This window comes from Culex quinquefasciatus, chromosome 1 (genome assembly GCF_015732765.1).
Source record: "Culex quinquefasciatus strain JHB chromosome 1, VPISU_Cqui_1.0_pri_paternal, whole genome shotgun sequence".
Classification (NCBI taxonomy): Eukaryota; Metazoa; Arthropoda; class Insecta; order Diptera; family Culicidae; genus Culex; species Culex quinquefasciatus.
The window spans coordinates 54,220,391-54,235,077 of NC_051861.1; the positions used below are offsets into that span (position 1 = coordinate 54,220,391).

Below are 14,687 nucleotides of genomic sequence, written 5' to 3' on the forward strand. Positions count from 1 at the left end.
CCAACGGGGCCTCCGGCCACTCCGGATTGTGGTCACTACTGCCGAAACATCAAATTTCATGTCCAGTATCAAAATCCCTAAAGTTTGATACCCATATTGCCCCAACTCTTATGGTTCCGCAAATGTCCTCTTATCGGAACATCCCCGGGGCCTCCGGCCACTCCAGGTGGTGGCCACTACTGCCGAAATGTCAAATTTCATGTCCGGTATCAAAAACCATTAAGTTTGATACCCATATTGCCCCAACTCTTACGGTCCGGCAAATGTCCCCCCATCGGAACATCCGCGGGGCCTCCGGCCACTCTGGATTGTGGCCACTACTGCTGAAATGTCAAATTTCATGTCCGGTATCAAACACCATAAAGTTTGATACCCATATTGCCCCAACTCTTACGGTCCGGCAAATGTCCCCCCATCGGAACATCCCCGGGGCCTCCGGACACTCCAGGTGGTGGCCACTACTGCCAAAATGTCAAATTTCATGTCCAGTATCAAAATCCCTAAATTTTGATACCCATATTGCCCCAACTCTTATGGTTCCGCAAATGTCCCCTTATCGGAACATCCCCGGGGCCTCCGGCCACTCCGGATTGTGGCCGCTACTGCCGAAATGTCAAATTTCATGCCCAGTATCAAAAACCATAAAGTTTGATACCCATATTGCCCCAACTCTTATGGTTCCGCAAATGTCCCCTTATCGGAACATCCCCGGGGCCTCCGGCCACTCCGGATTGTGGTCACTACTGCCGAAACATCAAATTTCATGTCCAGTATCAAAATCCCTAAAGTTTGATACCCATATTGCCCCAACTCTTATGGTTCCGCAAATGTCCCCTTATCGGAACATCCCCGGGGCCTCCGGCCACTCCAGGTGGTGGCCACTACTGCCAAAATGTCAAATTTCATGTCCAGTATCAAAAACCATAAAGTTTGATACCCATATTGCCACAACTCTTACGGTCCGGAAAATGTCCCCCCATCGGAACATCCGCGGGGCCTCCGGCCACTCCAGGTGGTGGCCAGTTCCAATGATCGACTCACGCGACCGGCATGTCTTAGCTGGTCCTTGCCTCCAAGCCATCTGCTCCCAGACCTCCAGGCCGTCTGCTACCGGGCCACCAGGCCATCTGCTTCTGATGTGTTCTCGTCGACGTCCAGCAATAGAATGAATTTTCGGGACCGACCGAGCCGAGTTTTGTTGGCTCGTCGACGATCCGAAAATTATGAGGTGGAGTGGGGGAGATTTTAGATACATCAATTTCACGTCTCTAGATCGACTGATTGGGAAACGTTCGTTCATCCAACCAGCGTGCACCAAAAAGAGGGGAAATTTGCCGAGAGGGGAATTCGTCACGTAACGTTTTCGCTTCGCGAAAATTTTGGATTGACACCACGTATAGAAACCTTAGGACAAAGTTCTTTGTCAAAATCCTGATTGCTCTATGGTTTAAGGGGTGCTATAGATAGTCAAAGTTGGTGAAATTAAACTTTTCATGGAAAAACGTCTTCTTTAAATCGCTCATAACTCGTTCGGGTTAACTCAGATCGTTTGGTGGTCTTCGACAAAATTGTTTCCCCATACATTTTTTTGCGAATTTTCATATACAAATTTCAACGATCAAGAGCGACTCTTAAACCTAAACCGATTTGGCTATATCTTAAGATTTTCTATAATTTTCAATTTTTCTTGTCACCTTAGTGTTCAGGGTATTTGTGGAAAAAAGGATGTCTCATCGATGATCAAATTTGATTTTCTACGGTTTTTGGAACTAACCACTTCTTTTTACTATTTTTTTTTCTGTAGTTCGCATGATTTAGAACACCTGAGGTTTAAATTTTGTTATTTTTAATGGCTTTTTACATAATTTTGAGGGAAAAGATTTTCAAGACATCGGGCTTTTTTAACATACCTATATCCAAAATCAATAAGACTGTTTATGTAATACTGGTCTTAAGGAAGAAAAAGAAACTGGAAACACATAGTTTATGATGACTTTATTGACATTACTAGTAATATTTATATAGGTACATACACTGATTTGTAGTTTTTTATTTTTGCTACATATGGAAGACTAAGTTCAGCGCTGTGCTTATTGGTATTCTTTTTTGCCGTTGGATCATATAATTATTTTAACATTGTAGCCTGGAAAGCAAGTGCTGCTCGAGTGGTGTAGTGCAAATGGAAACATTTTCCAGTCTACAAACGAAACGCTACGTCAGTCTGGAACAACAGTGTGCATTTATAATCTGCGTCCACATTCCAAGAGTGCGATTTTTTTTGCTCAATGCATTCAGTCGAGATTTCCGTAGCACAGATACTTGATGTAGACATACTCGTCGATGCCGTACTTTGAGCCCTCCCGCCCAATGCCCGACTCTTTGATACCGCCGAAAGCTGCTTCAGTGGTGGAAATTAGTCCTTCATTGACTCCAATCATGCCAGTTTCCAGCAATCTTGACACCCGAAAGACCTGGTTCAAATCGTTGCTGTAGAAATAACCTGCCAGTCCACGCTGCGTTCCGTTGGCAATCTTGAGTGCTTCCTCTTCGGTCTTGAACCGGATGACAGAAACCACCGGACCAAAGACTTCTTCATTGTAGAGAAGCATGTCATCTCGCAGGTGGGTCACGATCGTTGGCTCAAAGAATAAGGATCCGTGGTTAGTAAGTGGCTTGCCACCGTAAATGATTTTAGCTCCTTTCTGCTGTGCATCTTCCACGAAATGGGAAACCTTTTTGATTTGAGCATGGTTGATTAGGGGGCCAATTTGCACACCATCTTGGCTGCCATCGCCAATTTTTAGCGCTTTTAGCTTCTCAGTAAGTTTGGCGATGAATTCATCATGGATTCCGTCTTGAACTAGGAATCGGTTTGCTGAAATGCACGTCTGTCCACAATTGCGGAACTTGGAGTTCATGGCTCCCGTAACGGCCTTGTCCAAATCAGCAGACTTGAAAACAATAAATGGAGCATTTCCTCCTAATTCCAGCCCGATTCGTTTGATCCCATTTGCGCACTGCCTGTACAGCAGCTTGCCTACTTCCGTAGAACCGGTGAAAGAAATGGCCGCCACCTTATCACTCTTGCATAACAGCTCTCCAATGCTGGCAGCATTCTTCCGGCTGCTAGTTACCACATTGACCACTCCCTTCGGGAAACCAGCCTCTTCGGCCAGCTTGGTCAGTGCTAGTGCGGTCAGCGGCGTGTCTTCGGCCGGTTTGATCACAACCGTACATCCGGCAGCTATGGCTGCGGCCGCCTTTCGCGTGATCATGGCATGAGGAAAGTTCCACGGGGTGATGAGGGCCGCCACTCCAACCGGCTGCTTGGTGAGCATAATTTGACGGTTGGCTTGCGGGGCGGGAACAATCTCACCGTAGATGCGGCGCGCTTCCTCGGCAAACCACTCGACGAACGAGTTTCCATAGGTGATTTCGCCCATCGATTCCGGAATGGGTTTGCCCGACTCGGCCGTCATTATTTGGGCGATTTCCGAGCGGTTTGCCTCCATCAACTGGAACCATTTCTGTAGAATTTGGTGAAATATTAGCTTGATTCAATAGTAAGCGCGATGTGATTGTGTTGGTCGTCATGTATTTTTTTTTTTTTAGAATGTCCAGAATAGAATTTGAGGTATTGGAACAAACGTTTTGTAGCTTTTTCTTAAAAAAAAACAATTAGTCAATGATCTCATTTTACTGAGTTTCATATCTAGATCAAGTGGTACACGTGGAGGCGCATGATACTTAAAATGAAATTCTAGACCAACATTTGAAAATTGTATAGTATTTTGACAAATGAAGTTATTTAGCATATCTCTGTGTTGACGAAGCCAGCAAAACAATTTCAAATATAAATTCAAACACTGATATCAACATAGACTCCAATCATCTGACCGCTCCAAACTCTCACACATCGCACTTTTGCAAAATTGCACCCTCCCACCAAGTTGCACCCATCCCTTACCTTCAGCAGTGCAGCTCGTTCCTTGGCCGTACTATTGTGCCACTGTTTGTCGTAGAACGCGCTGTAGGCAGCGTCAATTGCTTCATTAGCATCGCTTACGTCCATATCGGGGACGGTTCCAATCACGCGTTCATTGGCCGGATTGGTCACGTCAAAGGTTTGACCACCACGGGCGCCCACCCAGCGCCCATTGACGAAGGCTTGGCTTTGCTGCAAATGCATGGTCCGCAAAATCTGTCCCTGGATACTCCTCACCGTACGGTGCAACGGAAGAATCGTCCTCGATAGCAACATTGACATTGTGCGGAGGCGGTTTTGTTATCTAGAGAATGAAACACCTTAAGTCAAGTGATATAAATACTAGCTGTGTAAATACTCACCGGATGGCTTTAAAGCAGCAGCTAAGACAAACTTATAAATTATTCGAAAAGAACCACCAGCCGGAACACGAAAAAACAATGTTCTTTCACAGGCCGCAGATTTTTCCAACTAATACCGAATTGTCAGAATCATGTGCGACAAGGTCGTATCAATTTTTGTCTGACTGTGTTTTATTTCATTCAAACAAATTCAACGCCTTGGGTTGGAACGAGACGACCAGTGCCAGAGAAAAACGAAAACAACCGAAACAACGTGGATTTACCTATGTGTGAGAGAAAGTACCATCATATCAAACCTTTACGACTTATATTGTAATTTTAAAGAATTTTAAACAAAGTTCAGTGAAATTACGAAATCTTTTTTTAAATATAAAATAACATTTCATTTCATCAATAACCCATTCCCAAAAGTAACGCAAGAAAAAAGCATCACTGCGCAGGCCCGGCTTCCATCGCAGTAAGCATGTGAGCGTACTGGCGCAAAATCAGATGTCTGCTGGTGGTGATGGTGTTACTCTCTGCCTGCTGTTATTATATTCTCTCTCAGGTGACCACATTGTTAGAGCGGTTACCTTAATCGGTAGAGCACGCGTTATGATCGCGAAATTGAAATTATACACATTTTTATCGCATTCGATCGTGCTTATAATTAAGTGGCGTACTACGCTAAGGGATCTTTATTGGTTTGCTTTTTAACAATGCTATCATTTCAATGTTTGGAATCATCCTAAAAAAATAAAAAATCCATCATTTTAGAACTCAATATTCAAAGTACCTTGCACCTCCATGTGCTTTAATCTACCATGCGTCTGCTTCATTTCGATTTACTTATAAACCAACTTGTGTCTCCCTGTGACCAAAACAATAACCAAAACACAAATTAGTACTTTATTCCAGAAAACCATAGTGAATCCCACTGTTTCTTGAAATCCTAACACGCAACATTACAGGCGGGACAAATTGCGTGTTTTCTCAGAAAGCTGTTTGTACATATGGGACGGACTAGATTCGAGCGACAGTAAGCTTTCCTGAAAAAATAACATTAAAGGTGCACTGCAACCAAGGAAGCTGTTTGCTTCTTATTCCGAAATCATAAAAACTTACAAAACCAAGCCTCCAGCAATCTGATTGAAAAAATAGTCCAACTGTTGTACATAATTTTGTATGAATATTTTAGGAAATTAGCCAAAATAATAAAATTTCCGTAACATCCATCGTTCCAAGAATGATCTTTACCGACCCAAGATTTAAATTATGTAAATCTTGGGTTGATTTTCAAGAACCACAAACCACAAGTAATTTTCGATCTATTTACGAAAAAAAATCAATGCAATTCATTCATGTTACTGAAATCATTCCAATCACAAAATGCCCCAACTTTTTGTTAGCTATGTCATGTAAATTAACCTATATAACCAGCGTATGTGTCATTTGTAGCAACAACAAAATGCCCTTTTCAGCACCGTCATTAGCGATACCGTCACGCTACCGTGCAACAAACGTAGGGTAGAGTAGTCATCAATGAGACACGGGGAACAATGATAAAATGGCTCTCACAAGTCGTAGTTTCAACCAATCAGGCTCATATTTGGAGGAAAGGTATGTCTACGGGATACACGTCTGCCATATTAGTGGCTTTGGTTATGGACGCTCCCTTGAAAAGTTATTCATAAATGTTGATTCTGAGGTGTAAAAGTAAATTATGGACAAAAAATACTTTTTCGCTCGTAGGCTGCCATTTACACCAAAACTAATATTTCTTCAAATTTCTTTCGACGTTCCATAGGGATTGAGTTGGGCTACAATGTCCTCTCATTAGATTTGACCAAAATTTAGAATATACCCAGAATCCAGGGCTGTCTCATTGTTCCCCACTCATGTTAGCCAAAGTGTAACAATGAGACACTTTGATTTTTCTTCAATAAACATTTCAAAATCCACGTAAATCTTTCAAAACATGAATTGAAAGTGATTTTTGGCATATTTATAGAGTTTTAACTCCATTTAACCAGACATACAAAGTTATTTGGTATAAATATAGGGATTTTACAAAATTTAAATACTTTTTAGTATAACTTTTGTTGATTAAAGTTTCAGGTTGGCAAAATTGCTCTAAAATGTTCAAGGCAAGTCACCTGTAATGGAACAATACAAAAACATCATGTTTTACTAGAAAAGTATTGATTTTCGTAGAGTGTCTCATTGTTCCCCAGCTGTCTCATTGTTCCTGCCAAGTGTGTCTACAATGAGACAGTTGAATAACTCTGGCTGTAGATGTCGGATCGATCTCATATTTTGGTCAATGTTTGAACACACTAAAAGAAATAAAATGCAACAAAAAGCTCATTAAAACATGCTAATGAAAAAATTAGAAAAATCGTTGAAAGTTGAAAACCAAAAGTGTCTCATTGATGACTACCCTACCCTACAGCAAGGTGGAGAGACCAATTCCATCTCAGTCAAGTACCTATATAGTTTTTTCTTCACAGTTTAAACATTAGTTTAGACCAATGGTTTTGATTTTTTAAAATTACATTTTATTACTAAATTTTAAAGTATAAAATTTTAATCACAGCACTAACCAAAAACTGTTCTACAAATTCTCAACAATTTGGGCATTTTTTTCGGTTTCGGATTCAAAACCACACAAACTTTCTAGCTGGACTTTCTGGAAAAACAATCATATGTGCGTGATTCTGGGGACCCTTGAGCTTGTGCTTCACCATGAATTAAAAATGTAGACTAACTTTATTTTAGCTTTGTTGACTTGTGTACAGGGCGAAATCGAAATGACATTATTTCAATTGAGTCCTAAAATGAAGTTTAAATTTGTGACATTATTACTCATAACGATAAAGCTTATTTTGCTGAGTACAATGACCCTTAGAACGACCACAAAGGACTTAAAATGAACTTTTAATTGAATTTAAAAAAATTAGCTTCATGGTCCTTTTTGACAGAAAAGGTTCTACTTGACAGCTCGTTCCAAGGGGACCATAGTTTATCAATCGAAAAAATGTTGTCTCATCAATATTTTTTTGCATTAAAATAAAAAAAAATGATAAGAAATTGTTTTTAATCGTGTTTTTTACCGTTGTACATAAAAATTGACTTAGGGCTTTAGTACCCAATTAAGGGGTTACATACATGTAGAAAAATCACAAAATTTCATATTACAGAAAATTTATTGAATCCACTAAAAAGATGATTTTCAATCACTCCTGAAACATTCATGAAGATATTACATGATTAAACTAAGTTAGAGACGATTTTAAGCTCAACATTTTGCCGTACGCAAAGCGGACTGTCAAACTTTCTGAGTGTTTTTCTCGAAACACCGAGTTGATTTACGGGTGCCACGATATCTCAAGATGGGATGAACCAAATTAGCTGAAATTCGGGGTGAAGACTATCAAGACAAAACCCGTGTGCATGACGAAGCCCGATATTTAAATTTTGCTTTTTAAAAAAATACAAAAATCAAAAACTAACGACTTTTTATATGAAAATTACAAAAATATTTTTATCTTTTTTAAAAATAAGTTTTTTGAAAATCGGCTTTCGTCATGCACACAGGACCAGTTTAACGAGTCTTCACCAAAATTTTGAGCCGATTTGGTTAAGGTGAAGCCGTTGATCATTTTCTAAGAAAATTAATCATCACTATAAAAAATTGTGTATCAAATTCAATTTAACGAATTTCAGCACCAAAAGGAATCAGCATGTTCCAGTTGTTGCCTTCTTGAAGCCACTGAAGGAATTTTTGATCTAAATCAATTGTGCTTCAAAATTTATATAATTTTGTGGCACAGTCATTGACGTCCTAGTTGGCAATTATTGATTAACGACGATTTCCGTAACTTTACAAGGACTGTGATAATCGTTACCAAAAGGAATCATCATGTGTAAGGCACTATTCTAAACAACTTGTTGAAGGAATTTTGTCAAAATATTGAAAGCGACGCAAAATTTATATCTTTGAAGGAAAAATCATGATAATGATGGAAGTCTTCACGTTAAGGCAGTGTTGCGATATCGTGGCACCCGTTTTTTGAAACTGCTAACTTCAAATAGCTATATCTCAGCAATGATACAACCAAATTTGTTTTGATAATAGATGAAAATGTATATTTGAATGCCCTGAAAACAGATTTTAAATAATATTAAGTGTGTGCTCACACCAACCTCTGACTTTTTTGTCGGTTTTTATGTATGTAACCACTTAAACAAAACAACGCATTTTTTTAATCAAACGGATTATTTTCTTATGTAGAAGGTTTGGCCAAATAGTTAAGCTGTCCGCTTCGTAAGCGGAAGATCGTGGGTTCGATTCCCATCTGCTCCAACCTTCTATCAGATGGGGAAGTAAAACGTCGGTCCCGGCCTTAGTTGTTGTTTGGCCGTTAAGTCATTCCAAGTGTAGAAGTCGTCTCCACGCTATAAGTACAAACAAAACACCAAACCAAACGTGCTCCGGTGGCATCGCTGGCGGCGATTGGACTCGCAATCCAAGGGTCGTCAGTTCGAACCCTGGGGTGGAAGGTTCCTTGGAATAGAAAGAGGTTTGGGTGCCTTCCCCATTGGTCAACCCAGCCTTTGGACTCCGTTTCGAGCAGATACTTTCAATAGAGACCACAAAAGACCTGGGGGTCGTTTAAGTGGGTGGTTTGATTTTTTTTTAATTTGATTTGGATTATTTTTACAACTGTATATAATGTTATTGATAATTATTTGCTTATATTGGCAATTTGCGGCGAGAAATATTAAGCTAACCTAGGACAGAAAGAGGAGAGACAGAATTGAAGATCGCGACAACAGTTTTTTCAAACCTTTTGTCACATGGTGGATAGATCCAGACAGGGCGCTGGCAGTTATAAGGGAAAGGAGGTGAAGAAGCTAAGGGCCATTCATTCTAAGTGTAATATTTGGTTGAACTAGCTTTTTAGGGGTCTTCCATTAACCGACACAGAAGGTGTCGGAGAATCCCACATAGTTGACACACGATAATTTCTTTTCGTGTTTCGTCATCTATGGGACGACCCCAAAAGCTAGCTCAACCAAACTCGCTATATACTCTTAGTGGCGCACTTCGATTCTACCGATGGATTTCTTTTTTCAGATATTATCTACCGAAATGTTGCTGCTTGAGAGCACTCTGTACCGATAGTTCCTACTTTCGAACAAATACCGATAGATGAGTTTATTGTTTTTTCTTTTAACCAACTTATTTTTTGCTTTACAATATTGTTTTGATCACCGGAAGTCAATTATAATTATTTGCTTATATTGGCAATTTGCGGCGAGAAATATTAAGCTAACCTAGGACAGAAAGAGGAGAGACAGAATTGAAGATCGCGACAACAGTTTTTTCAAACCTTTTGTCACATGGTGGATAGATCCAGACAGGGCGCTGGCAGTTATAAGGGGAAAGGAGGTGAAGAAGCTAAGGGCCATTCATTCTAAGTGTAATATTTGGTTGAACTAGCTTTTTAGGGGTCTTCCATTAACCGACACAGAAGGTGTCGGAGAATGTCCCACATAGTTGACACACGATAATTTCTTTTCGTGTTTCGTCATCTATGGGACGACCCCCAAAAAGCTAGCTCAACCAAACTCGCTATATACTCTTAGTGGCGCACTTCGATTCTACCGATGGATTTCTTTTTTCAGATATTATCTACCGAAATGTTGCTGCTTGAGAGCACTCTGTACCGATAGTTCCTACTTTCGAACAAATACCGATAGATGAGTCCAGCGCCCTGTCTGGATCTATCCACCATGTGACAAAAGGTTTGAAAAAACTGTTGTCGCGATCTTCAATTCTGTCTCTCCTCTTTCTGTCCTAGGTTAGCTTAATATTTCTCGCCGCAAATTGCCAATATAAGCAAATAATTATAATTGACTTCCGGTGATCAAAACAATATTATAATGTTATTGACGGTTGACCTACATTGACTGATGCTCTGAAGCCGGTTGATTTTTCTGCTCCTGGATCTTCTCGTACATTCCTTTCCACATTGCTTCCTCATCCATGATTGGTGCTGAAGTTTGTTTTGGACGGCAAAATAAACGATTATCAAATTTTCACCGTTACACTTTTTAGCACTGGTCACTTAATATTTCGAATCACACTTTATTGCCTGGTATTATTTTTGATCACTATTGGGATTGGGACTATTGAAGAGTTTCAAACTTTGCCGGTTCGAGACTTGGAGCTAAATGCTGACATGTACTTTATCAAAAATGCTTGAGTCGCCCAAATACTTACTCTCTGTGAAATTTCAAGTATTCCTGCAGATCTTCCAAATACATATCCATAAACACCCACTCGTCGTTGCAATCGATCAGTTCCCATTCTGAAGACCAGTTGGAATCCATCGTTTTGCAGGAAGAAAGTTAAGGATCGAAGAACAGAGTGGTCAACCCAGCCCAAGTTAAGAATTGTTACTGAAAAAGTTGGTCAAATGTTCTCGCAATATTTGAATGTGCTGCAGAAAAATCCCCTATCAACGTTCCAGATATCGTCTACTTGGCAGTCGGAAACATTAGGCATTCCATTCCGTAAGCCATATCCATATAGAGATACCACAAAAACAGTTGCCTTCGAATAATGAGTAACGAATTTGATGGATGCATTGCACTAGAAAAAAAATTCGATGAAAAACTATTTAATTTCAAAGGATTCAATAAAACTTCTATGATATTTTTTTGTTAAGCGGTGAAATTTCAAGAACTTCTACCTGTGGTCAAAACTAATATAATCTGAAATTATTTTCTTAGTTTTATCTGGCACCCTGGCAACCCTGTTATCTAATTAAAAAAGGTTACACAGTAGTTATATTACACAACTACAGTGCAACAAGTTTACTGCACGGGAAGCATCGCGCTTAAATTTCTCAACTCCGATTTGCATTCAGTCTCCAACCACCATCGAGTAGTGTGCAAATGAGTAATGCAGTTGAGATTATATTGCTGTTCTGTGCCACGGTGAAGGCCCCTGATTGGCGTAAAATGAGCAAATAATTTATTTTTACTTTACTCTGCTATTTGGGGAGCCACATCGATGGTGACTTTATGTTAGTTAAAACATGAATAAGAAAGTTACGATTTGTAGGACGGTTAGCTTCTAAACATTGGTAATAGAATAAAAATGAAACAAATGAAACATAAAACAGACGTTTATTGTAAATCAAACTTGGAATCCAGAGTTTTTATTTATTTTCACCTTTCCACTATGAATTTCTTATACAGTACACAGAAAAAAATCAATTCTCGTAATCGTGAATTAAGTTCACGAATGTGAGAACCACGAAGGAATTTATTCATGAGTATGGTGCATTTGCACCATAAACGTGAATATATTCCTTCGTGGTTCCCGCATTCGTGAATTTAATTCACGATTTCGAGAATTGGTTTTTTTCAGTGTAGTTGTAACGAAATGGTATAGGCGACAAAATCATAAACATTGAAACAGTCGTCTTAAGAGTAACCTTCTTTTATCAGCTGGGACAATTAAGGGTTTTATACAGTGAAGACTCGATTATCCGAAGCCTCGAATATCAGAAATATCAATTACCCGAAGTTCGATTAACCGAAGATTATCAAAGAAACTTTTAATAATCGAATCGCAATTCGCAATTCGCAATTTTCAGTGTAAGAACGGGCCTTGACCGATCTTATGCACCAGGTTCCCGACGAACACGCACTGCCCTTACACCTACATCTCACCCTTGCTCTGAGTCAGTACGAGCAACACGCTAGAACACGCTTTGAGTGTTCGTGCCAGGCATGCACACATTCTTTTCCGGTTACGCATTTTAACTCGGCCGGGTGTGGTACATTACGTAGCGTTTGATGTATGTATAAGTGCCTAACCATTTAGAGTGTGCCTATCAACTTTCATTAAAGCAAAAACTGTTTTATTTTACTTTGAATTCAAAAACTAGTTGTTATTTTACTGTGTATTGTTTGCTCCTGAGATCTTTCCTAGTGTTGAGTCGTGTTTATGTGTTGCTATTTCTTTTGTCGCGGTGTTTTGTTACAATTTTTGGTCCTAAGCCTTTTATAAAAGTTTTTCAAAAGTACAATAGTATTATTTCTGTTAATTCAAAACAATGGACAGTGAAGGAAATATACTATGTAAAGAATCAATAGTAAAAGAAAGATAGTTATTTATGAAGTAGATAAAGAAATTAACAATAGTTAATAAATACAGGTAACAAACAAGCTTAGATTGTATTAAGTGCAATTTTTAGGGTAGATGAAAAATTATTCAAACAGATAAATAAAGATAAACAAAATTGACATCGCTGCCAAATTAAGGGAAAACAGACAGTTTGTTACAGCAGCATCAATTAGTAAATAGAGTGGAAAAGCGTTGAGAAATATGATAATTATGAAAGTAAAATCGAAAACAAGTGGACGATAATAAACTGAAGGCGTGTTAGAGAATCCGTGAAACAAAATAAACAGAATATAGATGTTAGATGAAAACGGAAAGAAGAGAAACCACGTTCTGCGATGCTCAGGTACATCCACAGCAGATGACTCAACATACTGCGAATCAAAACAATACCGTCTACAATCACAAATAACTTCCCTTTCCCAATTTGACGCGCCCCTTTCTTCTAGCCGTCTCGACTCTGACTCTCGCTGGTCAAAGGTTTACGATCCGTTTCCACAGGCCACCAGCTAGTTCATCATAAAAACCAAGCCAACGTGGAGGTAAGAAAGCGTGAGCGTCAACTGAAAAGGTATCATCAGCATCATTCACCTTGGCCTGCAAGAAACTTTTAATAATCGAATCACGAGAAAAATATTCATTTATTTCTATGTGTTCGATCATCAGATTCGAGTTCAACAACTTGTTGAATAACTGTTAAATAATACCGTCCACTGAGGCAAATCGGGACTATAGGGACAACAGTTTTTAAGTGCACATAAAATCTTCAAATTTGGAAACCGATCAAAATATTATGCTATAACATGGCTTAACCTGATGTTTCCAATCGCCCCAGATGACGGTGCAATAAAAAATTATCCGCCATAGTAGACCATGTAATTCTAAATCCCTTTTACCATTTTTCAACAAAAACACTGAAAACAAACATTCTTAGTTTGATTATTTATCTAAACTTAATTTGTCGGGGAATTTTGATAATCGTGTTTGAACTACTTTCCTGATATTGCTATATAAACGACAAGTTGACTTGTGAAGAAGTCTGCAATTATAAATACAATATCATCAATTTCATAAATAAACATAAGATTTCAATAAAAACGCAAAAAACAAAGTTGACTCTATAGCTGTCGGCCACCATTGCTAGTACCAATCACTAGTGTCTTCCTTTTTTACAAGGACTTCGCCGCCCTGGGCTCCTATGTTTATGAAAGTATGGCACGAAGCGACGGCGCCGAATACCCATATTTACACAAAGAATTTTAGAGCGCCGCGGGATTCGAACCGGCGACCCCTGGATTGTGAGTCCAGTGCGCGGTCCGATTAATCCAAACGGGCTGGACAAAGATGAAGATTTCAATAACAAACTTGTAATTTTTATGGACTAAGCATATCTCATTACCTAGGAAATTGATTCCATATAGTAGTGGTGTTGCTCGCACAGCCTTTCCGAAAGGAAAATCAGCGAGTGTTTTAAAGGTTTAATGATTGCATCATTTGGAATGTGTTATGAATAAAGTATGTTTTTCCCCATTGCAATTCAAGCAAGTGCATTTGCTGGGAACTTTAAACTTCTCAAGTGAGTCACTGTTATATTTCAAGAAAATCACACAAAATTAGAAGATTGCATAGTAGCTAGCTCGAAGAAAGAGAAATCAAGCAAAAGCTCGTTCTTTACCTTGAAGATGGTGTACACAAGATATTGATTGAGTGACGTGCACCTGCATCATGGCTATCACTCTATCTTGGATGTAACTGGATGTAACCGTCACTTTTTTAATGGAGTGCTTTAAAAATAAAAAAAAAATAGTTCAACATAATAAAACAACTGGTTCCATTAAACCTGTTTGAAATGAGGCTGCCATATCATAATAGCACGTCAATTGTGGAAAATTGCAAGGATTTTAAATAATTTCCTCTCATTTTTGTTTAGCACAGGCCAACGTTGGCATTGCCAATTATAACGATAAGAAAATACTTGGGTTTGTTTCAAGTTCGTTTTTCCCTCGCATGGCAACAACTATACATTAAGATAGTTTTAGAGTTATACTATTTAGGGACTATCCATAAACCACGTGGACACTTTAGGGGCGGGGGGTATAGCGATTGTCCACGCTCCATACAAAAAAAGATTTTTTATGTATGGACAATTGTCCACGAG

General features: G+C 39.1%; 2 protein-coding genes across 12 annotated transcripts in view; both read right to left on the reverse strand.

Annotated features, from left to right (window-relative positions):
* Positions 1-14,687, reverse strand: part of LOC6034762 (protein unc-13 homolog 4B) — a 53,255-nt gene that overhangs the window by 19,372 nt on the left and 19,196 nt on the right. For 3 of the 11 annotated variants that reach the window (XM_038250026.1, XM_038250020.1, XM_038250021.1), the window contains exon 2: positions 10,298-10,506. The exons of 3 other annotated variants lie outside the window; for them this stretch is intronic. In XM_038250026.1, the coding sequence (XP_038105954.1) occupies positions 10,298-10,380 (83 nt within the window). In that variant the 5' untranslated portion in view covers positions 10,381-10,506. Of the gene's footprint in view, positions 1-10,297; positions 10,525-10,615; positions 10,704-14,687 lie in introns of those variants that run through there. 5 more of the 11 variants (XM_038250025.1, XM_038250022.1, XM_038250023.1 and 2 more) reach the window with 4 other exon arrangements.
* LOC6034761 (glutarate-semialdehyde dehydrogenase) lies at positions 1,979-4,517 on the reverse strand. The gene is made up of 3 exons (XM_001844983.2): positions 4,348-4,517; positions 3,968-4,289; positions 1,979-3,527 (listed from the first exon to the last, which is right to left on the reverse strand). Exons 2-3 carry the CDS (start codon positions 4,265-4,267, stop codon positions 2,292-2,294), a joined length of 1,536 nt encoding a protein of 511 aa, XP_001845035.2. The 5' UTR covers positions 4,268-4,289; positions 4,348-4,517; the 3' UTR covers positions 1,979-2,291.

Coding starts and splice junctions, on each gene's coding strand:
- LOC6034761 (XM_001844983.2), bottom strand. CDS start 4,267: ATGTCAATGTTGCTATCGAGGACGATTCTTCCGTTGCACCGTACGGTG. Junction 3,528..3,967: donor AACGAGCTGCACTGCTGAAG/GTAAGGGATGGG, acceptor CAAATTCTACAG/AAATGGTTCCAGTTGATGGA.